Source organism: Typopeltis vanoorti, chromosome 20 (genome assembly GCF_054136105.1).
Source record: "Typopeltis vanoorti isolate ZY-2024b chromosome 20, IOZ_Tvanoo_1.0, whole genome shotgun sequence".
In the NCBI taxonomy this organism is placed as follows: domain Eukaryota; kingdom Metazoa; phylum Arthropoda; class Arachnida; order Uropygi; family Thelyphonidae; genus Typopeltis; species Typopeltis vanoorti.
The window spans coordinates 109011788-109039654 of NC_143568.1; the positions used below are offsets into that span (position 1 = coordinate 109011788).

Here is a 27867-nt window from a genome sequence, read left to right on the forward strand (position 1 = left end):
ATCTTTGTGGACAGGCATTGTCCTGATGAAAGTTGATTTTTTTCTTCTGCAAAATGGGTCTTTTCTCATGAATTTTTTCATCTAGACTGGTTAAAAGATCAGAATAATATTCCCTAGTTACTATTTTATCCTTTCAAAGATAATAAACAAAATGCCTTTAGTATCTCAAAACACCGATGCCATAACCTTTCCTGCTGATGGAATTGACTTTGTCTTCTTTGGTGCTGAACAACAGGCTTCTGTTCACTGTTTTGACCTATTTGGATTCTGGTGTGTAATGGTGAATCCAAGTCTCATCCATAGTAATAAATCGATGCACAAAATCAGTGTTATTCTTGTTAAAACGCTTCAAGCATGACATCAATCTTTCGCAAAGCTTCTTCATTTGCAATTCTTCATGCAAAATATATCCTACACGTTCTTTTGAAATGCCTATAGACTCAGCAATTTCATGCACTTTGACTCGCTAGTCATCCAATACCATATCGTGCACTTGATCAATGATTTCTGGTGTTGTTACACTTTTTGGATGTCCTTCATGTGGATCATCTTCAAGGCTGGTACGGCTATGTTTAAACTCGGTAGCCCATTTCTTAATTGTTGAAAATGAAGGAGAAGAGTGCCCACAAACTTTTATGAACTTCGAATGAATTTCTTTTGACATTAAACCTTCTTTTACAAAGAATTTTGTAACTGCAGGATACTCAATTTTATCCATTTCAAGGGATATAGACAACACTTTTGCTTCAGGCAGCTGTACAAAACAAACTACTCGACAGAATGACTTGCAATTTCAAATGGATGCTTATGACAGATGTACCAACTTAGAAAAAAAAAATCTTGCCAATAGTGTTGCCATCTACGGTCGAGAACTTTTCAGACTACCCTTGTATATAGTGTGATGAAATATTCTATCAAGTAATACTTAGTCTCTATTTAAGCTGTAAATAAGTAGTTAGAACTGAAGGAAGTAAAGGAATATGGTTTAATGTGAAATCAGATGTTAGCAAGGATGCACATTATCTCCACTGCTATTCATCATCTATATGGATTACATTATGAAGGAAAGGGATATTAAATGACATATCGAAATTGGAGATGCTAATCTCAGATGATGTTATACTTCTAAACAAATCCAGTATAAATTTGCAGTATTCACTGAATGCATTGAATAACTGCTGTAATAAATTTGGCATGAAAATCAGCAATAAAAAGACAATGAAAATAGGCAGAAACATTAAAAAACATCAACTGCATGCTAAATGGATAACCCATAAAATTTCAGCTATTTAGTAGTATAGCTGGTATAGTAAGAAGTCAACTGAATAAATTTATATGGAATAAGAGAGAAGTTAGCCAAAACACAAAACTACCTATATACAAAACAGTGTTTGACCAATTTTAATTTAGGATTTGAGAGCTAGGTTAGAAATAAAACATGATCAAAGAATGGAAACTACAGATATGAGAAAGATTAGAGGAATAAATAGATGGCATCAGTGGTACTATCATATTAAAAATGATGACATTTGGAAAAAACTTGACAATGTTAGTATTCAGAAAATGAGTGAGCAGAGCTAATCTTAGGTGGAATGGTAACTTAAATAGAATGAGAGAGAAAGGTTATTAAAGCAAGTATTTTTCCAGGATGGCAAGAAAAAAGAGTCTCAAAGGAATGCCAAAATCTAGGTCGATAAACACAGTAATAAAAGTAATAAATGCATTAGAATACACAAATATAAGATACGAGAATACTGGGGTCTTGACAGATTAATAAGGACAAATATTTTTGATAGGAAGTTAGTAATGATGTAGCTTTTCATGTAGTACTATCATAGTATCCTGTATTCTACTATGACAGCACTATTATTAATACTATCAAGGGAATGTAAAGAAAGAGTTTGAAGAATAAATACTGTAAAAGTCAAATGGATGTGTAATCTTATTAAGCAAGAGATTCATAAGAAAAGGATGATGCAGAAGAAATACAGTGTGCACAAGGATGATGTCTGTTATAAAAATTATAAGCAGTAGGCCAGAAGAGTCACAACTGTTGTACGGAAAGCTCAGCATCTCAGGAGGGGTGGTGAAGATTTTGGAAAAACTGGTTAGGGCTCGCATTCAGAAATGGGTTGACACGGAATCTCTATTTTGCAATGAATGCACGGGTTTACTATGAGAAGGTCATGTTTTAGCAACTTGCTCACATTCTATAATAATGTTACCACTGAGTTAGACAAGAGGAATGAATTATACCTTGAAACTTTTGGATTTTGGTAAGGATTTTGACAGAATACAGCATGAAAAAAATGTTCCATAAATTGGAGAATATGGGTTTGGATTATAAAACATTAGTGTGGATAAGAGGATGGCTAACTGACAGATATCAAAAAGTGGTATACAGGACATGTGAGTCTGCAAGATTTAAGGTAACCAGTGGTGTACTGCAAGGATCAGTGCTTGGTCCACTGTTATTTAATCTGTACATTAATGGATTTGACAGGTGACATACAGCTATTTGCTGATTATGCAAAGATAGGTAGGGGTAATCAGGAGTGCTGCTGATATGCAGTACTTGCAGAATGATTTGAATAGGCTGAATTGTGGGCATTGGAAAATGGATGTCAGTTGAATATCAGTAAATGTAAAGTCACACACCACTTTGGCATGATTAGATATCCAGTGTCATATTATATTGGGGGAATTATGCTAGAAGAAACTGATCAGGCTAGGGATATTGGAGTGTTAGTAGATAGCAAGTTGAAGTTCAGGGGCCATGTAGCAAAGATTGCAAATAGAACTCAAAAGATAATTGCAATGCTGAAACAAACTTTCATGCAGAAGATAAGGATGTCATTTTGTCTCTTTACAAGGTCTCAATAAGACCTCATTTGGACTATTGTGCATAGGTCTGGTATCCACTGTGATTCTGATACAGTGAAGAGAGTGCAAAGGAGAGTGTTAAAAATGATATCAGGATTGTGAAATACTGATGAAAACAGAGTGAAAATTTGTAGACTGTAGACACTAGCAAACAGGAGAAAGAGGTGACATGATTGAGACTTACAAACTTCTGAAACTCTCATAAATGATTTCATTAGATGGAGTATGGGGGAAAGGACAAGAGGGAATTTATTTAAACTGAGAATGAATGTCGCTAAGAAGGGGTAAGGGCTAGATTTTTCTCCAATTAGTTGGTGCACGACTGGAAAAGATTGCCATTGGATGTTGTGTGTGAAAGCAGTGTGAACGAATTCAAGAACAAGTATGACAGCCTGTGCGTGTAGTATTGGCCTCCCTTGATGAGTCTCTGACTCTCCCTGGAGGTCTCTCTTAATAATAATAATAATATCAGGAAATACGTGATTGAAATAGGTGTTCAAAGATATGAGAACACACTGTTAAAAGTTGTCTCACTTGGCGAGAAATTAAACGAAAAAAAAAAAAAAAAAAAAGCCTCAAAAAAATTCCTTCACTTCTACCTTAGTAGAACCTTCTGTGAGACCATAGGCACAAATAAGTATCATTGTCCAGTTCCCCATTCTGATAAAAGCTGGTATGGTAAGAAGTTAACTGAATAAATTTATATGGAATAACAGAGAAATCAGTCAAACACTAAATTAGCTGTATACAAAACAGTGTTCAAACCCATTTTAACTTATGGATCTGAGAGCTGAGTTAGAAATAAAACACTTCACCAAAGACCATAGATATATGAGAGTCATGAGAAAGCTTAAGGGCATGAACAGATGACATCAGTGGCAATATCATATTAAAAATGAGGATATTATGAAAGAACTTGACATTGCAAGCTTTCAGGAATGTGTTAGCAGAACTAATCTCAGGTAGTTTGGTCATTTAAACAGCATGGGAGAGGAAAGATTAGCTAAATGAGTGTTTCTCTGCCAGGTTGGCAGGAAAAAGAAACAGAGGAAGACCAAGATATAGGTGGATTAATACAGTAAAAAGTTCTTGACAGGTAACAGATTGATTTGGATGAAAATTGTAGATAGGAAGTTAGTAATGATGTAAGTTTTTCATGTAGTACTATCATATCCTGTACACTTCTTGAGGGTACATGTCAGGTATTTGATGATGATGATGAAAACACATAAAAAATGCACAAAACAATAAGTGGAAAAAAGTTAGGTTTTTGAAATCTGCTGCTGATTCTAAAAAAAAGGTTTGTATTTAATTTGATGAAGCACACAAGTTTATTCCATATGATCCTGTGCAAAGTATCCAAGGCACGGTCAACAAGACCTGAATGACCATACCTGGCTGCAGTTGTCAGCAGATCTCCTAGTATGGTAAGTTTTAAGAAAAAGGGCTGGGTAACACCCACAGGAGGCATCCCTCATAGGACATTAAGCTTTCATTCTAACTCTTTTACCACTTATTGTTTTGTGCATTTTTTGTGTGTTTTTACAATTTCAATATTGTATCTCTGATGATGTCTCAGTGACTGAGACAAAATGCTGACGATAAGGATTGATCAAACTCGTGCTTAATTATTTATCTGTGCTGTATTCATCCCATTAAACCTGATAATGAGTTTAAACCAGCACATAAGTCTAAATAGTCAATATGTTAGGGTGGATGGCAGCATTTGCAAAAATTTTGCAGCCCTTACCTGTAGGAAGTTTTCATTTTAGGGATACCAGCATATCAGTGAAACTTACAAACCATGGTGCACTGAATGCTATTCGTAAACATTGGGTTTGGATTATCTGTAGCTTGTTAACATTTGAATCTGCTGTGTGACTCCACGCTTGTGAGCCATACATAAGGACTGGCTTAATCAGAATCTTGTATAGGAATAATAAAGAAAATGTTCTAGTTCCAAGATTGCGTTTTGCAGTTTTTTTGGTTGCAGGAAGCAGACCATTATTGTGTTGAACTCTGAATGGTCTTGTTACTTCGTTTCAGCAAGTCATTCAGATTTCAACAAGCACAACTCAGCAAATTGAATTTTTAATAGTAGAAAGTACTTGCATTTAGTCAAAATCAAATAATATTTTGTCAAAGGTGTGAAATTATAAGATAATGAAATATAATACTTAGAAAGTATCAGTTTATATAATTGTAAAGAAGTATAACAGATTGGAATTATATTGTGTTATTTAGATTTTTTAAATGAATTATAAATAAAAATTTAGTATTATACAGTGCAGCTGAAATTAACTTGAATATTCTACTGAACAAGATGTAAGAATGGGTCCAAAGGTTTGGTACGTGTTAGTGTAAGCGCCTAAGGCTGTGAAATACCAGGAAGGTGTGCATAATAACAGTCCCGTGATTCCTGCCACAGAAAAAGTGCTGACAGCATCGGAGATCGAGACTAGCATAGCGCCGCACAAGAGTTTCAGGAGGAGGAACAAGGCTTTTTTCCCCCCGGGATTCGAGGTCCAATCAAGGTAGCGGTTTCCAGGCAGAACAGCAGGAAGTTCGAATCGGGCAGTCCATGAAACTATGGATGGAGTTCCAGCGCGACGTAGCTAATGCTTTCATTACAAGTGGGTGCTATGTCGTGGTTGTTCCCGTAAAGTCCTCACATGCCAAAGGTAGCCATTGAGCGGATAGCCACCTAGCAGGAATTTAATGCCGCGCGTAAACCAAAAACAAGGAATCGAACCTCGGGTACTTCCACAACAGTATTAGCCAGCAGACCCATTCCATAATCGAGTGAAAGTAATGTAAACGTTTGTTATTTATGTTTTGGGAGCCTGTGTGTGTATGAAGAAATTTAGATGCAAGCAGCATGAAATGTCAGAATAATGTTAACTAGTGAACTTTTAAGTGATTGTTCCAGTAGGCTATAGCCAGATATCAAGATTGTTTAAAAGAGTTTAACAGAAATGTAGAGAGAGGAATTATGAGCCATAAATTAATGATAATTTAACTTAGTGTCCCCAGATTTATAGAGGGAATTGGTTTAATGAAGATTAACTTTGGCAATTTACTAGATATAAAATTTTGCATGCATTAAGCAGCCCTTGAAAGAATCAAGCTTTTATGTATGATTGTAATCTTAGCAAGAGTGAACTTATATAATTGTATAGTGTATTTCAAGTTGTAAAATAAACATGTATTCTTTTTCCAAACTGAGTCTTGCCTGACTAAGAGCGTCAACTCACCACTCAAAAATTACAAACTTGTCACGGGAGGGTAAAGTTAAGTTGAGAGATTTTGCCACGACTGTCTGAAGGAGTTAGCAGGTAGTTATATTTTTGGGTTATTGGAATCATCTCCCTGAATAGTGCATTTTATTATTATAGGGCATAGACTGGCGTAGTCATTAATAAATATAAATGTTTATGCCTAAAAAGGAGATAGGACCAATAATCCAGTACTTAGAACAACTGAATAGTAAGTTTGATAGATACGATTTTAAGTGAATTTGCATAAATAACGACACAACAATTGCAGTATCATCTGTGTATATGTCTATTGTGATAGCAACTGTCTGTGGGATGTCAGTCACATAAAAGGCAAAGAACAGAAGTGATGGCAGGGAGTCCTGGAGGACACCCGCTGTGATTTTGTATTCAATCTAATTCCTTGCAGCTTCACTGAAAGTGTGTGATCACTGAGGTAGAATGGTAAGTTTGACCAAGTCTGAGTGGGAATTTGGCCTTAGAAGAGTTCAAAGAGAAGCCGATTTTGCCATATTTTGGTAATGTCTAGGAAGATTGCCTCTGTATGCTGCTTCTGTTCAACCCTATGTTACCACAACTTTGAGAACTTGTTGTTCAAAGTTGTAGAACTAAGCCAGCGGAGTGGTTCTCCCAGAATCCAAACTGCTCATCAGGGATGAGATTTAATTCTTTAGTGACTTTCTGCGGTAAGCTGATAATTTTGGGGACATGCTGCTTTTCCTGGTTTTGGGATTAAGAGTATATTGGCTACTTTCTATCATGTTGTAAAGTAGCAATATATTAATAATAACATAATGTGTATTAGCTTTATGTGGCAGGCATTTGATGATACTGTTAGAAATCCCACCTGGGTCTGGTCCATTCTATTCTTAAATTTGGTGATGATTTCATGTACCTCAGTAAGGGATGTTAAGTTGGATGGGTTTATGCACTCTGTGCATTTTAACGTACAATGTACCTAAGAGTGTACTATAAGTAGGTGTCCTCCCTCGATGAGTCTTTGGACTCCTTGGGGGTGTCACGAAATAATAAAATAATAATAAAAGTTACTGATAAAGTCTAAATCCATGCAGGTGTAGTTTTTACTCTGGCTGTCAACAAAAAGGTTCAACTTTGTCTACATATGATGAACCAGACCATGTTCACCATGGACTGGTGAGAAGGATTTAGAGTTTGTGTGTAGAGCTTGGGTCATTTTCCAGAGTATCTGGTCTTCTCAGTTTATGGAATGCAGTTTGTCTTCTATTATTCATGACAACAGTTTTAAGCAGTTTGGTTTGTGTCTAGAATTTCAGTTAAGTCTGCTTCCAGTAGAAGCTCTTTAATGGACTCGACAACAACAGTTTTAAGCACATGCTGAATTTTCCTCATCGACCTGTTGAGCAGTGTCATTGTTCTGGAGTCAGTATTCTGTGGTGTTGGTGCCTGGCTCTTTGTTTTCATGGATAGGGTTTTAATCTCATCTAGAAGTTGGTCAGTTTGTGCATGGCACATCCACAATGGCAGCTGTTACTACCATTTCTATCTGCTTTTCCAAGCTTGAAATTGAGTCAATGGTTAGAACTAGGCCAACAGTTTTGTGTAGATTGGGCATTATTTTTGTCTAGTTGACCATTCAGAATTGATATTCATGTGCAATATTTTGTAGTATCACTATGTCAAGCACATCAGGAAGTCTTCCCACATTGTAGTATATGGGCTTTGGAGGTCCCACAATCACAATGTCCTTGGCAGCAACAGTCATCCAGGGTTCTACCATCTCAGTTTGTGGCTCTGCTGCTTCAGGCTGTGTGTTTAGCATTCAGGTCTCCTGCCACTAGCACTGTTTGATTTGCTAGAATTTCAGTTAAGTCCGCTTCCAGTAAATGTTTTTCTGGAGAGTTATATACAGAGTATATCTTCAGGGGACCCGTATTTGCAGTCTGGATCTCCATCCCTGTGATTTCTATCTTGGTGGTGCGGAATTTAGAATTTCATTGTACTCTATATTGAGTTTGACAAAGATGATTCTGGTTTTATAGACTAGTCAGGTTCACGGATTGTTTTTAGGTCATAGATCTCTCAGTATTGTTTGCCGATATCCACCAAGAAAACAGGCATTGGCTGTTTAGCTGTGTGCTCCATGAAAAGTGAAAAGCACTTCTACCTTGAAGTGCTTTTCACTTTTCAAAGCAGATGTGGGTATGGGAAGGCTCTTGCTGTCTAAAAACTAGAGATTTCACTGTAGTCAGCTATTATCTCTGGCTATATTCAGACTCCTCATCTATATTCCTTGGCTTCTGTAAAATTTGAATACGCAAGTTTCTGTAGAAAGCTTCCAGTATTGAGACCACATGTTTTTAGATCAATGACAAGTTTAACATAATAAACACATGCAACTCTACAAAGTTTGTAAGTCATCACACTTACATCATCAGGGAAATGGGCAAAAGTTATACACAAGAAAGACTAGAAACAATTAACTACACGTTAGATATTATTAGAACTTCACAATAGTCTCATACAAATAAGCAAGCAGAATAAAAAAAAAAAAAACCATTAAGTTAATTACTGTATACAATGCTAGTTGTTGTTATGTTCTGCAGCTTGGCATGTGTCATTCATATCCTAGCCTAGGTCCAGGGTAGTTCAATTTTTGATGAAAGTAGACCAAACTTGATGTAGGATTAAGCCTTGATTTTTGCTGTGGAGATCCCTAGCATTTCAGATGCTTCTTTGAAATTTATTGAAAAACAATTATGATCAATACAAAGGCATTTTTGTTTCTTGCCAAACTGTGTTAGCCAAACAGTTGTATGGGATGTCAAACCTGATTTGTGCTGTAATCATTTATCGATGTCTTTTACGTTTTCAGACATTTGGATACCTCTTGTCCTTCCTGTCTGGCCTACACAGCAAATGCCACAAGAGCAACGAATCTCATAAATGCCTGTTTTTTTTTCATGGGATGATGTGGAGGTTTTAGTGAATGAATCTCCAAGTTCTTACATTCAGGATGATAATATTGAAATGAAGGTCTAAATGTCAGGTAATTATTTTGGTTTATATTAACTTGAAGATATTACTCTACACAGGAGTTGTGCAGTCATCACATTGTGAAACTTACTATACAGTAAGTGAATCTAAAAAAGAACAGTTAGGATACGTGAGAAATAAGAATGGAATACAGAGAAACAATGTATTATCAATCAGAAAACTTGAATCAGCATTTAGTTGCTAAATGAGATGGTAAAATCAGTACATAATTGATCCATAGCATCTGAAAATTAAAGCTTCTTGGGCTGTTACTCAAGAGAAGTGAAAGAAAAACTGTATGCCACTGGTGATTTTGATTCAAAGGTTCCTGATGTCCTTTTGTTGGTGATATTTACTGTGCTACAAGCTTTTGAAAATTTTATCAAGCTCTATCTTTCAAGCAGGGAATTTAATGTTTTTTCAAGTGATTACAAAGCTCCTGCCTCTTAAGGAAGAAATTCATAATTAGAAGATGAACCTACATGATTTTATTTTGATACACACACATTCTCACTCTCTCTCTCTCTCTCTATATATATATATATAAAGAGAGAGAATATATATTTCGTTAGTTACCTTTTGTTTTATAATAATGCTGTATGTTTTTTGCCTATCTAATTTTGTTTTCTTTAAATACTTACACCTCTGAAAGCTTATTTCTTTTATTAAATTTTCAGTCTGTAGATAAGAATCTATTGTAGATAAGGAGAAATTGGCAAGCTTATTACTATTATTATTTGGTATATTTAATACATAAAAATTAATAGCTGTGGATGAGACCAAGAAAACCACTAAACCATAAATGGAAGTTTTGATCCCAGATTTTTTCAACCATGATGTAGACATCTGCAGTCATCTAATATACTTATATAAACTTTTTAAAAATTCTAAGTGCACTCACCCAGTGCTAATCTGTTTTTCCAAAGAGCTGTAATCAGAAGAAATGCCATTCTGATGTTCACTAAGACGTTGTCTCCAAGATGGCTTGTATATATATTCATCTGGTAAATTAATTGGTGGATGATTTGAGGAAGGTAAATTATCAAGAGGAGAATATTTTGAGGATCCTAACATTTTCTGTTGCAATGGGATTCTGTATACATATGACCAATCCTATAAAATACAGGAGAGAATTAACAGAGTATTTTTTTTTTTAAAGATCTAATATGTAATATACAATTTCTAATGGGATTTGCATCAACCAAAGGTATTAAACTTTAGATGAAATGGAGAGTTGATGTCAATTCCCTGGGTTTGCACATAATTTTTCTTGAAAAATTTGTCCATACATACATACATACATGGTAAATTTCAGGTAAATTAACTCCCACAAGGTAAAAGACTGAGGTAATAAAGCATAATTCTACAGTTTCATCAAGTTCTGCATGAAGCAGAACTTGATGAAACTTGACCTATTGAATTATATGTATTCCAGTGGTGCTGGCACCAACTACATCAGTCAATGTTTATAGTTTTCAACAAAATTTTTGTCCTGTTGATCTTTTTAGAGGTTTGCTTAAGGCTTGAAGCTATATAATTTGGAAAAAGTCTTCACATAGCCTGTATGGGATGCAGAGAATTGACCCAGATTTCGAACTCAACATACAATCTTCATCTTTTTGTGATGTGTCTGTCAAAAGTTATCCACATGGATACTAATCATATGAGAATGGGTTGCCAATTTGGGACTTAGCAAAGATGGCATAACAAGAAAAGAAATGTCTTGCCAGCTGAGAGTGTGTCAGGTTAAACAACGTACCAGCAGTATTTTGTAAGGAAATCAGAGTGAATGAACAGTCAACTATTATAAAACTCAAACACAGCAGAAATAAAAATAGGCACCATCAGCGTAAGAATAATTAACATAAAAAGTATAAGCATCAGACAATTAGAGAAGTAGTATAATGGCACAATTAGTGTTACTGACAAGGGACCACGAGATGGCGGCACATTTGAGCCGTCTCTCTTTACTGCGTACCGCTTAATTAGTGATAGCCTTGGGCCATCTGTCTCTGATTGGGTACCAGTGGAGATTGAACTGCCCACTCAGTCTCCAAAAGTTAGATAGGGCTAAATGGCCTGGCTTACTCCCGTATACGGGAATAAAAAGCCGTTAGCTGATGATGATGATGATGTGTTACTGACATGAAGACTAGGCGAGACACTGCTAAATAATCATGAATGTTACATTCAGACAATAAAGATCAGGGAAAGAAAAGAGAAACAATAATATTTAACACTAAACATGAAAATAAATTTCTTGAATAGTAGGCAATTTCAAAATGGGAAATTGGAGAATAAGATTTATTTGGTTTCTACTATCTCAAAGAAGGTTCTACTAAGGAACAATTGAAAATTTTGTTTGAGCCATTAGAGAAGCAACTAACATAATTCAAAAAAAGTTTCACGTTGAAAGTCTGAATGGCAGAGAAGGAAATGAATACTGCATATACAGATGTTGTAGGAAAATTTGAGAAATGGTCTAGCACTTACTGGATTTCCAACAGGACATGGAGACTAGTAATTACTAATAGCATGGTCCAACATAAAGAGTGCATTAATCAGCTAATGGAAAACAAAAAAAATTAGAAAAGCCTTATTATCTGTGTTATCCTGGTTAGTGATATCTTCACACTACTTCAGGGTAAAAGAGCACACAGGGTGAAAAATGTGAGGCTAATCTTCTTGAATGGCAGGCAGTCTCAAGTAGAGTGATATGGGTAAATATCAGAATGGGGAACTGGACAATGAGACTTGTTTGTGCCTATGATTCCACAGAAGGTTCTACTAAGATAGAAGTGGAGGAATTTTTTGAGGCTTTAGAGAAAGCAACTGACACAATGAAAAGGAAAGTTTGGTCCTTGTTGGGGGATCTAAATAGCAGAGCAGAAAACGAGTGTTAGACATACAAAAATATTTTGGGAAAATTTGGAGAAAAGAGCAAAGCTAATAATAATGGCAAATATCTGTTGGATTAAAATAGGATAAAATTGAATTTCATACTGAAAAGAATAACAAGGGGGTGTTAAGGGTCAAAGCTGTATAACTGAGAGGAGACCTCCACATAGCCTTTAAAGGAATGCGGAGAACCGACCAGGGCTTCTGACCTAATGTCCAATCCTCACCTTCTCGTGGTGCACCCTGTTGGGTATCTACTTTGATACTGAACGAACGAGGATGGGCTGGCAATTTGGGATTTAGCCGACCAAATTGTATTCTTATTGGTTAAACCAAAATAAAAAATGATGGTACAACATGACAAAATTTCATGCCGGCTGGGGCGTCGCCCGGTTAAACAAGGCCCCCGTTGTTTTCGCCAGGGAACCAGGGCGAACATCGAAAAGTCAGCTACTGGAACAAATCTGAAAGCACACCCCAACTCAACATCACCAGAGTTAAAGATCGGTACTATCAACGTAAGAAGCCTGAATGGCAAAGAAATGGAGCTAGCTGAGGAATTAGATAAGTACCAGATCGACATAATAGGGGTGAATGAAACAAAAAAGACCAAAACTGGTGAGATCTTTCTGAGCAATAAATACAAAATGTTATATTCAGGCAATAACAATCAAGGAAAAGAAGGAGTAGCCATAGTATTCAACACAAAATACGAGGCTAATCTTGTTGAATGGCAGTCAGTCTCAAGTGGAGTAATGTGGGCAAATATGAGAATTGGGAACTGGACAATGAGACTTATTTGTGCCTATGGTCCCACAGAAGGTTCTACTAAGGTAGAAGTGGAGGAATTTTTTGAGGCTTTAGAAAAAGCAACTGACACAATGAAAAAGGAAAAGTTGGTTCTTGTTGGGGATCTGAATAGTAAAGTAGGAAATGATTGTGAGACATACAAAAATATTTTGGGAAAATTTGGAGAAAACAGCAAAGCTATTAATAATGGCAAATATCTGTTGGATTTCTGCTCAGGACATGGACTGGTTATTACTAACACAATGTTCCAACATAAAAATGTGCACAAATTCACATGGAGAGAAGAGGCTAGGAATAAGAAAAGTCTCATTGACTATGTTATTGTTGATAGTGATGTTTTCTCCCTGGTGCAGGACACCAGAGTGTACAGAGGATTTGAAATTGGAAGTGATCACTATTTAGTCTTGAGCAGGATAAAATTGAATTTCATATTGAAAAGAATAACATGTAAGAAAGTTTTAAAGCGAATAAAAGTTGAGCAGCTCTCAGATGTAAACTGTAGACTAAAATACAGAAATATTATTGAAAAGAAAATGAAAGAGTTTGAGAACAGGATTCAAACCTTGGAGATTCAGTGGCAAACTCTGAAGGAAACATTGATTGATTCTGTCAGAGAGGCATGTGGTGAGGTTGTGTGCAAAGATAAAAAAAACAGAACTCCCTGGTGGACACAGGAAGTTAAAGAGGCAGTGAAGGAAAAGAAGAAAGCATATCAAAAGTTCCTGGCAAATAAGTCAGCTTTTACTCTTACAGAATACAGAGACAAATGTAAGAAAGCTAAACAGTGTGTAAAACTAGCTAAACAAAAGTCATGGGAGGACTTTGGCAAGAATATAGAAAATAAATATCAAGAAGGTGGCAAAATATTCTGGAGGTTGTTGAAGAAGCTTAGGAATGGAGGAAAGAGTGCTGTAAAAGGAATTAGAGATGATAAAGGTGAAATGAAAACAGGAGAAAAAGATATCCTTGAAGTATGGAGTAATTACTTTGAAAAACTGCTAAATGAAACAAGCAGTGATGACAGCACAGTGATAAAAAACACTGACCAGGCATGCAGTCAGGAATACATACCCATACTTGAAGTAGAAAAAGCCATCAAAGGCTTGAAATGTGGAAAGGCAGCAGGAGTAGATGATATTCGACCAGAAATGCTGAAGTATGGTGGTATAAGAGTCTTACAGTGGCTGCACTGCATAGTTCAGAAAGCCTGGACAGAGGGACGAATTCCCGATGATTGGAGTAGAGCTCTCATAGTACCCATATATAAAAAGGGAAATAAAACTGAATGTGAGAATTACAGAGGTATTTCCCTACTGAGTGTTCCTGGCAAGATCTATGCAAGTATACTTGAGAAATGGTTGAGAATAATTGTGGAAGAAAAGCTTGGTGTATGAAGTATGGAGTAATTACTTTGAAAAACTGCTAAATGAAACAAGCAGTGATGACAGCACAGTGATAAAAAACACTGACCAGGCATGCAGTCAGGAATACATACCCATACTTGAAGTAGAAAAAGCCATCAAAGGCTTGAAATGTGGAAAGGCAGCAGGAGTAGATGATATTCGACCAGAAATGCTGAAGTATGGTGGTATAAGAGTCTTACAGTGGCTGCACTGCATAGTTCAGAAAGCCTGGACAGAGGGACGAATTCCCGATGATTGGAGTAGAGCTCTCATAGTACCCATATATAAAAAGGGAAATAAAACTGAATGTGAGAATTACAGAGGTATTTCCCTACTGAGTGTTCCTGGCAAGATCTATGCAAGTATACTTGAGAAATGGTTGAGAATAATTGTGGAAGAAAAGCTTGGTGAAGAACAAGCTGGATTCAGGCCAAATAGAGGCTGTCAGTATCAGATCTTCACTTTACGACAAATAGTCGAGAAAGCATGGGAATATAACAAAGATCTGTATTTAAGTTTTGTCAATCTGGATAAGGCATATGACAAGGTGCGAAGAGAGAAGCTATTCAATACGCTGCAGTTATATGGTGTCAATGGGGCATTATATCAAGCAATAGTTAGTCTTTATTTGAGTTGTAAGTCAGCAGTTAGAATTGAAGGAAGTACAGGAAGATGGTTTAATGTTAAATCTGGTGTGAGACAAGGATGTACATTATCCCCTCTGTTATTCATTATCTATATGGATCACATTATGAAGGAATGTGGTATTAAACCTGATATCAAAATTGGAGATGTTAATGTCAGCTCTTTGCTTTATGCGGATGATGTTATACTTCTAAATAAATCCGCTACAAGTCTGCAAGACTCTCTGACTAAATTGAATAGCTGTTGTAATAGATATGGTATGAAGGTCAGCAATAAAAAGACAAAGACAATGAAAATAGGTAGAATCATTGAAAATGTCAACTGTGTTGTGAATGGAGAACCTGTGGAACAAGTAAAACATACCAGCTACTTAAGCACAATTTTTACTGAAGATGGTAAACTAAATATAGAAACAGACAAAAGAATATCATGGGAAGTCAATTGAATAAATTCATATGGAATAAGAAAGAAATTAGTCAGAACACTAAATTAGCTGTATACAAGACTGTGTTCAAACCAATTTTAACTTATGGATCTGAGAGCTGGGTCAGAAGTAAAACACTTGACCAAAGACTAGAGACCGCAGATATGAGAGTCCTGAGAAAGATTAGAGGCGTGAACAGATGGCATCAATAGCAATATCATATTAAAAATGAGGATATTAGGAAAGAACTTGACATTGTCAGCATCCAGGAATGTGTTAGCAGAGCTAATCTCAGATGGTATGGTCACTTAAATAGAATGGGAGAGGAAAGATTAGCAAAACAAGTGTTCTCTGCCAGGTTGGCAGGAAAACGACCCAGAGGAAGACCAAGATATAGGTGGATTGATACGGTACAAAGTGCCTTAGACGATAGAAATATAAGATCTGATAATGTTGGAGTCTTGACAAGTAACAGACTGATTTGGAGGAAAATTGTAGATAGGAAGTTAGTAATGATGTAATATTTTCATGTAGTACTGTCATATCCTGTACACCCCTTGAGGGTACATGGCAGGAATTTGATGATGATGATGATGATGAAGAATAACAAGTAAGAAAGTTTTAAAACGGTTAACCAGCTCTCAGATGTGAACTATAGACTAAAATACACAAACATTATTGAAGAAAAAATGAAAGAGTTTGAGAACAGGAACCAAACCTTGGAGATTCAGTGGCAAGCCTTGAAGAAAACCCTGATTGATTCAGCTAGAGAGGCATGTGGTGAAGTTGTCTGAAAGGATAGAAAAATTAGAACTCCATGGTGGACACAGGAAGTTAAAGAGGCAGTCAAGGAACAGAAGAAAGCATATCAAAAGTTCCTGGCAAATAAGCCAGCTTGTGCTCTTGGAGAATACAGAGACAAATGTAAGAAAGCTAAATATTGTGTAAAACTAGTTAAACAAAAGTCATGGGACGACTATGGCAGGAACAGAGAAAATAAATATCAAGAAGGTGGCAAAATATTCTGGAGGTTGTTGAAGAAGCCTAGGAATGGAGGAAAGAGTGCTGTAAAAGGAGTTAGAGATGATAAAGGTGACATGAAAATGAGAGAAAAAGATATCCTTGAAGTATGGAGTAATTACTTTGAAATACTGCTAAATGAAACAAGCAGTGATGACAGCACAGTGGTAAAAAACACTAACCAGACATGCAGTCAGGAATACATATCCATACTTGAAGTAGAAAAAGCCATCAAAGGCTTGAAATGTGGAAAGGCAGCAGGAGTAGATGATATTCGACCAGAAATGCTGAAGTATAGTGGTATAAGAGTCTTACAGTGGCTGCACTGCATAGTTCAGAAAGCCTGGACAGAGGGACGAATTCCCGATGATTGGAGTAGAGGTCTCATAGTACCCATATATAAAAAGGGAAATAACACTGAATGTGAGAATTACAGAGGTATTTCCCTACTGAGTGTCCCTGATAAGATATATATGCAAGTATACTTGAGAAATGGTTGAGAAGAATTGTGGAAGAAAAGCTGGGTGAAGAACAACCTAGATTCAGGTCAAATAGAGGCTGTCAGGATCAGATCTTCACTCTACGACAAATAGTGGAGAAATCATGGGAATATAACAGAGATCTATATTTAAGTTTTGTAGATTTGGAAAAGGCATATGACAAGGTCCAAGAGAGAAGCTATTCAATACGCTACAGTTATATGGTATCAATGGGGCATTATATCAAGCAATACTTAGTCTTTATTTGAGTTGTAAGTCAGCAGTTAGAATTGAAGGAAGTACATGAAGATGGTTGAATGTTAAATCTGGTGTGAGACAAGGATGTACATTATCCCCTCTGTTGTTCATTATCTATATGGATCACATTATGAAGGAAAGTGGTATTAAACATGATATCAAAATTGGAGATGTTAATGTCAGCTCTTTGCTTTATGAGGACGATGTTATACTTCTAAATAAATACCCTACAAGTCTGCAAGATTCATTGACTAAATTGAATAACTGTTGTAATAGTATGGTATGAAGGTCAGCAATAAAAAGACAAAGACAATGAAAATAGGCAGAATCATTGAAAATGTCAACTGTGTTGTGAATAGAAAACCTGTGGAACAAGTAAAACATTTCAGCTACTTAAGCACGATTTTTAGTGAAGATGGTAAATTAAATATAAAATAGACAACAGAATCAACAAAGCTGGTATGGAAGTCAATTGAATAAATTCATATGGAATAAGAGAGAAATTAGTCGGAACATGAAATTAGTTGTATACAAGACAGTGTTTAAACCAGTTTTAATTTATGGACCTGAGAGCTGGGTCAGAAGTAAAACACTTGACCAAAGACTAGAGACTGCAGATATGAGAATCCTGAGAAAGATTAGAGGCATGAACAGATGGGATATTAGGAAAGAACTTGACATTGTCAGCATCCAGGAATGTGTTAGCAGAGCTAATCTCACATGGTATGGTCACTCCAACAGAATGGGAGAGAAAGATTAGCAAGACAAGTGTTCTCTGTCAGGAAAACGACCCAGATATAGGTGGATTGATACGGTACAAAATGTCTCAAGACGATAGAAATATAAGATCTGATAATGGTGTAGTCTTGACAATAGACTGCTTTGGAGGAAAATTGTTAATAGAAAGTTAGTAATGATGTAATTTTTTCATGTAGTACTATCATATCCTGCACACCCCTTGAGCGTACATGCCAGGAATTTGATGATGATTATAAAAATGAAATCAGATTTTTGATATGACGTGTACATTTTCAGTGACATGTGAATTTATATTTTCACAAAAATGCGTTAACTTTTTTTTCCTACTTGTGACTAACTCATCAGAAGAGTTAAAATTGTACTTTTAAGCTTTCTAAGAATCAGCATATCATTGCTTGCATATATGTGACACCAATCAATTTTGTTACAATAACAACTTATATGTTTACATACATTTGTAAGTTGCTAACTCGATTTGGATTTGTGAAACTTGTAGTGTTTCTTAATTAACTTGCTTTCATTGTTTTGAGAGAACAATATCACAATGTCCAAATTCATCATTAACTACAAGGCCTTCTAAGAACTAAGGTGAGAAGTTTTATTAGGAAAGTGATAATAAAATTTATACACATGGATTCCTTCAATACTACCAAGAAAACAGAATACTCCATTATCTGAATTTGTTCAAATAAAATGAAACAAACTGAACTTTTGTCTTCTACACTGAAAAGTTGGAATCTCCAAGAAAAGAAACTAAAATATCTTTGTTCCACAAATCAGACTTTTTATCATTTTTATCCCTCCCCAACAAGACAAAGACAATGTAATATAGTTTCATAATGTGTATACTCTTGCAGTTTTTTTTTGTGTGAACAATATGATCTAAATAAATACTAGCTGTTTATCAGTTCCCCAATGTCACTTTGAAAGTTATGTCTATAATGGATTTCAAATTCCCCTTAACATTTATATACCATATGCCACTGAAAGCAATCATGAATGGCATATGAAATTCCATAAATTTAATGAATTCTGAACTTTTTGAAATTGAAATATCTTTAATCTCATATCTGATCAGTACATGAACTGTGGCCTACAACTGTGATGATAAAATTAGGCCAATGGTAGGCACAATGAACACCAGTGACCTGTAATGTATGGGTTGGGACAACTCTATAATCAAGTTTACTTTGACAGGAAAACGAATCACACTAGAGACATATCCTTAGGAGAATGCTATTCTGTACTATACTGTAGGAAAATACAGTATATTCAAGAAAGAGTTGTCCAGAAAATTTTTAATAAAAAGAGGGAAGCATTCCAGCATCAAAGAAAACTGACACTAGTGTTCATGCTTCAGTAATGCATCTATGATTGACATTTCTAGACAAACTCAATGGTTAAATGTTAATTGGTTTCTATGGCAGCAACATCAACTACTGGAAAAAAAGGCTAAGACTCTCTAGGTAAACATGGTAGAAGAGGTCAGCGATGAATGATGTTGCCAATATACCTCAAAATCAAAAAAACACATGTCAAAACAAATGTTTGCAGCAAAAATAGAAGGAAAAAGAACCAGAGGAAAAGTTCAAAATCTAGGTGGATGGATGCATTTAGAAATGTTGTAAGATGTTGTAAGATGTTGTAAAATGTTGTAAGAAATGAAAAAATAACTGATTAATTTAGAAGAAAACTGTCAATAAAAGCTAGTAATAATGTAAATTTAATTTTTATTGTCCTCCCACCTAGAGTACATAACAAGATGTGATAATGATGATTTAATGATACTGCTTGGAAAGAAGCCAATGGACACCATAGTGTGAGGGACAAACAGCTATGGTGCCTACCTCAATAAGATGTGGGATCCCATTTTGCTACGATGATTGCAGAAACCCTATGGGACATACTCTCCACAAGCATATGAGAGTTATTAATGGGAATTTTGGACCATTCTTCCTGCAGGCATGTAATGAAGTCCTGGTCTGTTGTGGGGGCAGATGTCCCTTGACTTCACTCGATGCTACAGTTCATCCCACAGCTGTTCAATAGGGTTGAGATCAGGGTTCTGTGGAGGCCAGTCAATGTGATGACGTTCATGTCTACAAACCATGCAGTTACAGCAGTAGCCTTATGACATGGTGCACTGTTTTGCTGAAATAAACAATGGTCGGTTCTACAGAAACACCATAAACTAGGAATCACTGCATCTTTCAGAATTCGCGTATCTCTCAGAGTTCAATGTTTGTGACACCACAAACAGAGGTCCAAGGCCAAACCAAGAAAAACAGGACCATACTGCCACCTCTGAATTTCATAGTTGGAGTTATGCACTCTGGTAAGAGACATTCACTGGGCATCTGCCACACACACACCCATCCATTTGCTCAACAGAGGGTGCAACTTGATTTGTCGTGCCATAACACAGCTTTCCAAGCTACCACGTCCCACTGCACATGGTGTTGCGTATTGTAGTCCTACCATGGAAACCTATGTTGTGAGCCTTAGTTCTGAATGTTTTTGGGTAGGTTCATGTTCCACTTGATGCCCAGAAATCTGCATTCAACGCATTACATGATGAATGGTGTTTTTCTGTATATTATCCCCATGGTCATGTTTGGTGAGTGTGGTGGGTCGTCAACTGCAAGTAGCACTTGCAGTTGACTCCCAGTATGGCATCACTCATTGTAGACCTGGGATGGCCCAATTTGTCAAAATTTGCCAAACAGATAGGCCTGCAACACAGCATATCATCACAATGCCTCTTTTAAACTCCGTCAGTTCTCTTCTCGCAACCATTTTACTTGGACACAGTTGCACTGACTTGGGAGCATCATATTCCTCCAATTTATACTGGCTACAAACACATAACTCATTACATGGCATGATGCACAATGCCTATGGGAGTGTTCACTGACTTCTTTCCAAGTAGTGTGTATCTACAGACACCCACACAACAAATATACAGTAAAATACTCTCAACAGATGTGATAAAATTTTTGCAATTATTAAACAAAAAAGAGTATGCTCATTACTTGCCTTTGTTTCAATATGAGGACTATCATAAGGATCTAGAAAAGTATCTGATTGCTCTCTAGTATCTGTACCCTCTGATATGGAAGTATCAATATTTCCACCAGGACCAGATACAGGTGAAGCTGCTATATGCTCAAGAGAAGGAGGAGTTGGAAACATTCTTGTTAGTTCTGCAGCACCTATAATATCAAACAAATATCAAATACTGTTTTCAATACAAAAAAAAAAAAATAAAACAAATGAATAAATACACATTTAATTATGATTATGACTTTAAGATAGGCTGATATCTGAAATTATTAATATGGTGTGTGCATGTGCACACATACCCAATGTTGAAATAAGTATTGGGACATCCCCCCCCTCCCTCTCTTGTTGTCAAATGGCCTATACTAATATATAAAGCAAGGATATGTATGCATCTAAAGTCTATGTACATTTCATTTAGTAAGAGAAATGTAAGTAGCATCTTAGAAAGAATAAAAAAATGGATAACTAATGTAAAAGTAAATATTTATTATAAAATTTCTGCCTGTGTATCAAGGGCAGGATATGTAACATCGTAAGGTTTAGGGAAACTGGTACTGTTGAACTTGATATTTCAAGGCATTTGATATGATATGGAAAATAACTACTCAACAAACCACCTTATGGTGTTTTCTATTCTTTGTAACTGGGTAGTAAATTTTTCATTTTGTCATAATGAATGACTCCCTCTTTCAAATTTCTCTACTATGTAGGAGTACATCAGGTGTTCTGTTCTTATACCAATCCCTTTCTTCTTCCTAAATGAGCTTTAGAAGAAAAGGGTAAGAAAGTGAGAAAAAGACAAACTATCTTTTCTCAGTAAACTGCAGACCTGCCCATAGTTTTGCTGATAATTTTGCACTTGATTCCTCCTACTCATCTGACAAACCTTGAAATGCTCAAACATACCAAGCTTCAAGTTCTTCAATGCTGATCATATTACTTTTCAATGACGTGATGAAAAATTAGTTGCTTTCAGTACTACCAAAATAAAGTCCTGCATTTTTTCTCATCCCAAAATAGATCTTAGTCCACATTCCCTATCTCTGTGAGATGACATTTGCCTGTAGCTTTTCCTAAGAAACATCCACACCAACAATTTCCTCAGCTTTCAAAAAATTTGGCACCCTTCTCTGGTCAGGATGGTATTTTTTACATGTTCAGCAACTAACTCTCCAATATCATCACATGTATTCTTTGTCCATTTCTTCAAATTGTCTTAAAACAGTTCTGCACATCTGGTTTAAAAAAAAGAGTAGTTTCTTGTTGGAGATCTAATAACTAAATATTTCTATTTAGCGTTAGATCTCCAACAAGAAACTACTCTCTCTTTTTTTAAATTATGTAGGCTGCTCTATAATGACAGAGGAATTTTCATTGTATCTTACTAAAAACTTCTGCAGGACTGTAGGTGCATATAAGTCTGTCTAATTCCCCAGTTTAAAATCTGTCTACATTACTCAATTTGAAACTGCTCTTTGTGTTTGGTGTTGAATATTATAGTTACTCTTTTGTTTCCCTTCCCTAATTGTAAATGACTGAATTATTTAGAAGCATCAGACGAGTTTTATTCTTTTTCATCTTAGTAAAACACTAATTATATCAACATGGCATTTCTCTAATTCTGCTGGTTCCATTTTTTTGATCCTGTTTATGCTGATGGTGTCTATCTTCAAGTAATATCATGACTCTGGAAGATGTGGATAGATGGAAAACAAAGTGATATGGCAGAGTTTAAGTTGGTAATGAGGATTTTATAGGAATAATACACAGAGAGAATGATTAAAGAGGAAGAATGAGTAGAGATTTTTTTTACATAGCAGGTGATAATGGAATAATCTGCTGGAGAATGTGCAAAGGCAATGTGGAGGTCTCCTCCACATCACCTTTAAGGAATGCAGAGACCTGACTAGTGTTTTTGACCTAATGTCATCCTCATCTTCAAATGGTGTGCCCTGTTAATAGGTACCCACCGGATACTGAACAAATGAGGATGGGCTGTCAATTTGGAAGTTAGCTGACCAAACTGTACTCTCTATTGGCTTAAACCACAAATAATATGATGGTGAAACATGATGAGATTTCATGCTGGCTGAGTCACGTTGGTAAACAAAGGCCTCTGCTGTTTTTGTTGAGAAAAACAGGGCGAGCAGTGAAAAATGAGCAAAAGAAATGAAGATAGCGATCATCAATATAAGGAGTATTAATGGAAAGGAAACCGAGCTTGCAGAAGAACTGGGAAAGAACCATGTGGACATAATTGGCATCACAAAAAGGTGAGATCTTAATAAATAATAGGTATTCAATGTTATATTTGGACGAAAAAAAAGAACGAGTAGAAATAGCATTCAACACCAAACATTAAGGTAAACTTCTTGTCGGGAAAGCAATTTCATGTTCAGCTATGAGTAAAACTTCAAAATGGAGAAATGGACTATAAAACTTATTTGTGCCTACAGTTCAACAGATGGTTCTCCTATGGAAGAAGTGAAAGAACTTTTTCAAGTCACTAGAGCAGACAGTGACAAGGAGTATAAGACATGTAGTGCTTGTTTGAGATCTAAACAGCAGAGTAGGAAGTGAATCCCACCAGGTGAGTAGAATGTCTTATCAAAATTTGGGAAAAAAGGACAAGACTAACAATAATGGTCTGGATTTCTGCTCAAGATATGGACTAGTCATTACTAACACCATGTTCCATCATAAAGATGTACACAAGTTCAAGTGGTGAGAAGACACAAGAAATAAGAAAAGCCTCAGTGACTGCCATTGTTGATAGTGATATCTTGATGCTGGTTCAGGATACAAGAATATACAGAGGATTTGAAATTGGAAGTAATCATCATTTAGTTCTATGTAAAAATGAATATCATATTGAAAAAAAAAAAAAAGCAATATGTAAAAAACTTTTATAAAGAATTATTGAAGAAAGAATGAAATAGTTTGAAAAGAAGAACCAAACCTTGGAGTCTCATTGGTAAACTCTGAAGAAACCATTGAATGATTTGGCTAGAGAGGCATGTGGTTCCAATTTTATGTTTTCTTTTTAAGGAAATTATACCAATAATGACAAGGGATTTCAAGTCTTACAAGTATACAATGAAAGCTTAACCACCCAACTGGCAATGATGTGTACACGTCAAAGTTACAATGGATGCAAAGTGCATATTAAAATTGATATTACATTGAAACATATGATGGATATGAAGTGTATGAGGAGTGATGTGTTTTATCCATATTGACATCGATGTGGTTAATACAGTACATATACAAATGACAACATTTGTGTAAAATTCCATACCATGAAATCCTGTGATGACATGGATATCTAGAAAGAGATTAAGTTCTTAAATAGAGTCAGTGATATTCCCCCTCCCACACTGTAAAGGTCTGAAAAAAGTCCTAATCATCTACACCTTACTTTTGAGGTTCTTTATTTATTCAGAAGGGTATCCCTCTTCCAAATTCACTATAGAAATTTCATCATAACCTTCTTGGTTTATTATAGGTTGCTATACTGGGTGTATACTGTTGTATTGATCTAAGTAATGTTCCATTTACATTATAAAAATTTAATGTTCTGAACAGCCTTGTCCTTTCTACTGTTATCTCCCAATATGCTAATAACCAGTAACAAAAATTCAATAATTTGATGAAGTTTTGCTAACATTAAACAACAATATACGACGGTGGTCTGAAAAGTTCTCGGCCTAACAATGGAAAAACGAATTTATAATTTTAAAATTATTTTTATTTTTCAACATAATCTCCCTTAAGATTAATACATTTATTTCAGTGATGATCCAGCACCATTATCCCTTCCCTGTAGCGGTTCTCAGTAAGATCTCAAAATATCCCTCTACAGCTGCAATCACCCCTTCATTCAAAGAAAAACGCTGATCAGCGGGGAAGAATTTTAGTTTTGGGAAGAGATAGAAGTCAAAGGGAGTCAAATCTGGGGAATAGGATGGATGTTTCAACAATTCATAGTGCAGATCCCTTAATTTTTCCATTGCCAAAACATCTTTGTGGGCAAGTGCATTGTCCTGATTGAAATAATATTCCCCGATTGTTTTACCCTTTTCAAGATAATTAATAAACAAAATGCCTTTAGCATCCCAAAACACCGATGCCATGACCTTTCATCCTGATGGAACCAACTTTGTCTTCTTTGGCGCTGAACAACTGGCTTCTGTCCACTGTTTTGACTGCTGTTTGGATTCTGGTGTGTAATGGCGAATCCAAGTCTCACCCGTAGTAATAAATCGATGCACAAAATCAGTGTTATTCTTGCTAAAACGCCCCAAGCACTGTTCAGAGATTTTCATGCGAGTGCATTTTTGATCTGCTGTGAGCAAGTGCGGCACCCATCTTGTGCAGAGCTTTTTCATTTCCAATTCTTCATGCAAAATATATCCTACACATTCTTTTGAAATGCTCAGTCTCAGCAATTTCACGAAATTGGACTTGCTGGTCATCCAATACCATATCGTGCATTCTATCAGTGATTTCTGGTGTTGTTACACTTTTCGAACATCCTTCACGTGGATCATTTTCAAGGCTGGTATGGCCATGTTTAAAATCAGCAGCCCATTTCTTAATTGTCGAAAATGATGGAGAAGAGTGCCCATAAACTTTTATGAACTTTGAATGAGTTTCTTTTGGCATTAAACCTTCTTTTACAAAGAATTTTATAACTGCACAATACTCAATTTTATCTATTTCAAGGGATACAGACAGCACTTTTGCTTCAGACAGAATAAAACAAATGAATGATAGAATGACTTGCAATTTCACATTGATGCTTATGACAGAAGTACCAACTTAGAAAAAAAAAATCTTGTCAATAGTGTTGCCATCTATGGTCAAGGCTGAAAACTTTTCAGACCACCCTCATATGTATGAGCGCGCACGTGCACACACACACACAAATATATTAAAAATCTCTCTCTCTCTGATCATTTGGCAGAGAGAGAGAGAGGGAGAAAGATTTACCATTCTAAGAGAGAGAATTCAAACTCTTTGCCTTTCCTTCAACCTTATATGAATGCAATTGGTATTAACTCTATATTACAAAAACAAATTTAAAAGATAAAATAAAAACTTAAAATTTTAATATTTAATCTTAAATAGAAAAATAATTCCTGCAACTTTTCTACACATTATTAACCACTTCAACTGATATGCTTCCTCTGCAATCATAAATAAGCATGGTTTTTTTTTAAAATTTATTTTATTATATCAGCCCCAATAGCATAACAGTGTGGTGAATGTGGTTTAATAATTTTCTTAATTACTTATTTAATCATCTGTTTACTTACCAAGAATTCCTGTATTTTTCAATTTTCCTGAAGTAATATCTTCAGTAGCATGGAGCTTAGGAGTAGATGGCATCTGGTAAAAATAACAACAAAAATAAATAAAGCATTTTGATTATCTGGAATATAACATTTGGTTAACACTAATGGTAATAATTAGAAAAGAATAGCAAGATTATGTAAATGAAATGGAGTTGACTTTCTATATTAAATGTCACCTCGAATAAGATTTCAGAATAGGTGTTGTGACAGCTAGCTCCTCTTTGCATCTTGATATGAGATATTTTGTTCAGTTTTTATCTTTTGTATCTCTTTTTTCATCCTTCGGCCATTGGCATACACTGGAGCAGGTTGGATGGTCTCTCTCACAGTTGACACATATAGGTTTCCTTGCAGAGCAAGATTTGTTATCATGTTCTTTACTAATATATCAGGCATAGATGTTATACATCATCAGACACAACAGAAAGTTCGGGTGCCCATATTTCTGACATTTAAAGCACCTCAGTGAATTAGGGGATGTAAAGCCTAGAAAAGGCAAAGAAGAGAAAAAGCGAGAAGCCAAGAGAGTTGTTGAACAGGCGAAGGCCATTGCATATCAAGACCTTTATGATCAATTAGAAACAAAGGAAGGACAGAGAAAGATTTATCGATTGGCAAAATGTAGAAATAAGGCATCAAAGGACATCATACATGAGAAGCAGATCAAAGACTGGAGGAAGGGTATTAAGGAGGGATGTGGATATAAGAAACAGATGGAGAATATACTTTGAAGGGCTTTTGAATGAAGAAAATGCAAGGACTCATAGAGAAGATGGGGAGCCTTATGAGGGGATGGTGCAGAACATTAGCAGAGTGGAAGTGAAGAAGGCCATAAAGAGGATGAAGAATGGAAAATCGGTGGGCTCTGAAAATCAGATGATCCCAGTGGAGGCTTGGAAGGCATAGGGGGAAGAGGGAATTGACCTGCTGTGGGACCTGTTAATAAAAGTTTGTCAACAGGAAAATATACCCGAGGAATGGAGAGAAAGTATTCTTGTCCCCTATCTATAAGAGTAAAGGGGATGCAAAAGATGTAAAAATTACAGAGGAATAAAGTTGATGTCCCACACAATGAAAATCCTAGAGAGGGTTCTTGATGAAAGACTGAGGAAGGAGGTGGAGATTGCAAAGGAGCAATTTGGCTTCATACCTGGTTGATCGACGACGGATGCTATCTTTGGGTTATGGCAGATGATGAAAAAGTTTAGAGAGAAGCAACAGGAGCTACATATGGTATTTATTGATCTGGAGAAAGCATATGATAGAGTGCCAAGGCAAGAAGTCTAGAGGTGTCTGAGGGAGAAGAAGGTACAGGAGAAATATGTCAGGCTGGTGCAGGAAATGTACAGAAATGTGAAGACAAGAGTTCGGACCTGCCTGGGAGAGACAGAAAGTTTTCCAGTGAGAGTTGGCTTGCATCAAGGGTCAGCATTAAGTCCATTCCTTTTTAATATTGTGATGGAGGTGGTGACGGAGGAGGTGAGTTGTGTGCAGATTCAAGAGAAGAAGTGGCATCTAAACTGGAAAGTTGGAGGAAAGTACTGGAAGAGAGAGGTATGAGACTGAGCAGAAGTAAGA

The 27867-nt window shown here is 36.0% G+C and overlaps 1 protein-coding gene across 1 annotated transcript in view; it reads right to left on the minus strand.

Annotated features, from left to right (window-relative positions):
* LOC150095783 (mediator of RNA polymerase II transcription subunit 13-like) overlaps positions 1 to 27867 on the minus strand; it is a 237279-nt gene that overhangs the window by 47407 nt on the left and 162005 nt on the right. The window contains exons 12-14 of the mRNA XM_090409956.1: positions 26251 to 26323; positions 20906 to 21081; positions 10075 to 10286 (exon numbers count right to left, since the gene is read on the minus strand). Coding sequence (XP_090266082.1) covers positions 10075 to 10286; positions 20906 to 21081; positions 26251 to 26323 — 461 coding nt within the window. The remainder of the gene's footprint in view (positions 1 to 10074; positions 10287 to 20905; positions 21082 to 26250; positions 26324 to 27867) is intronic.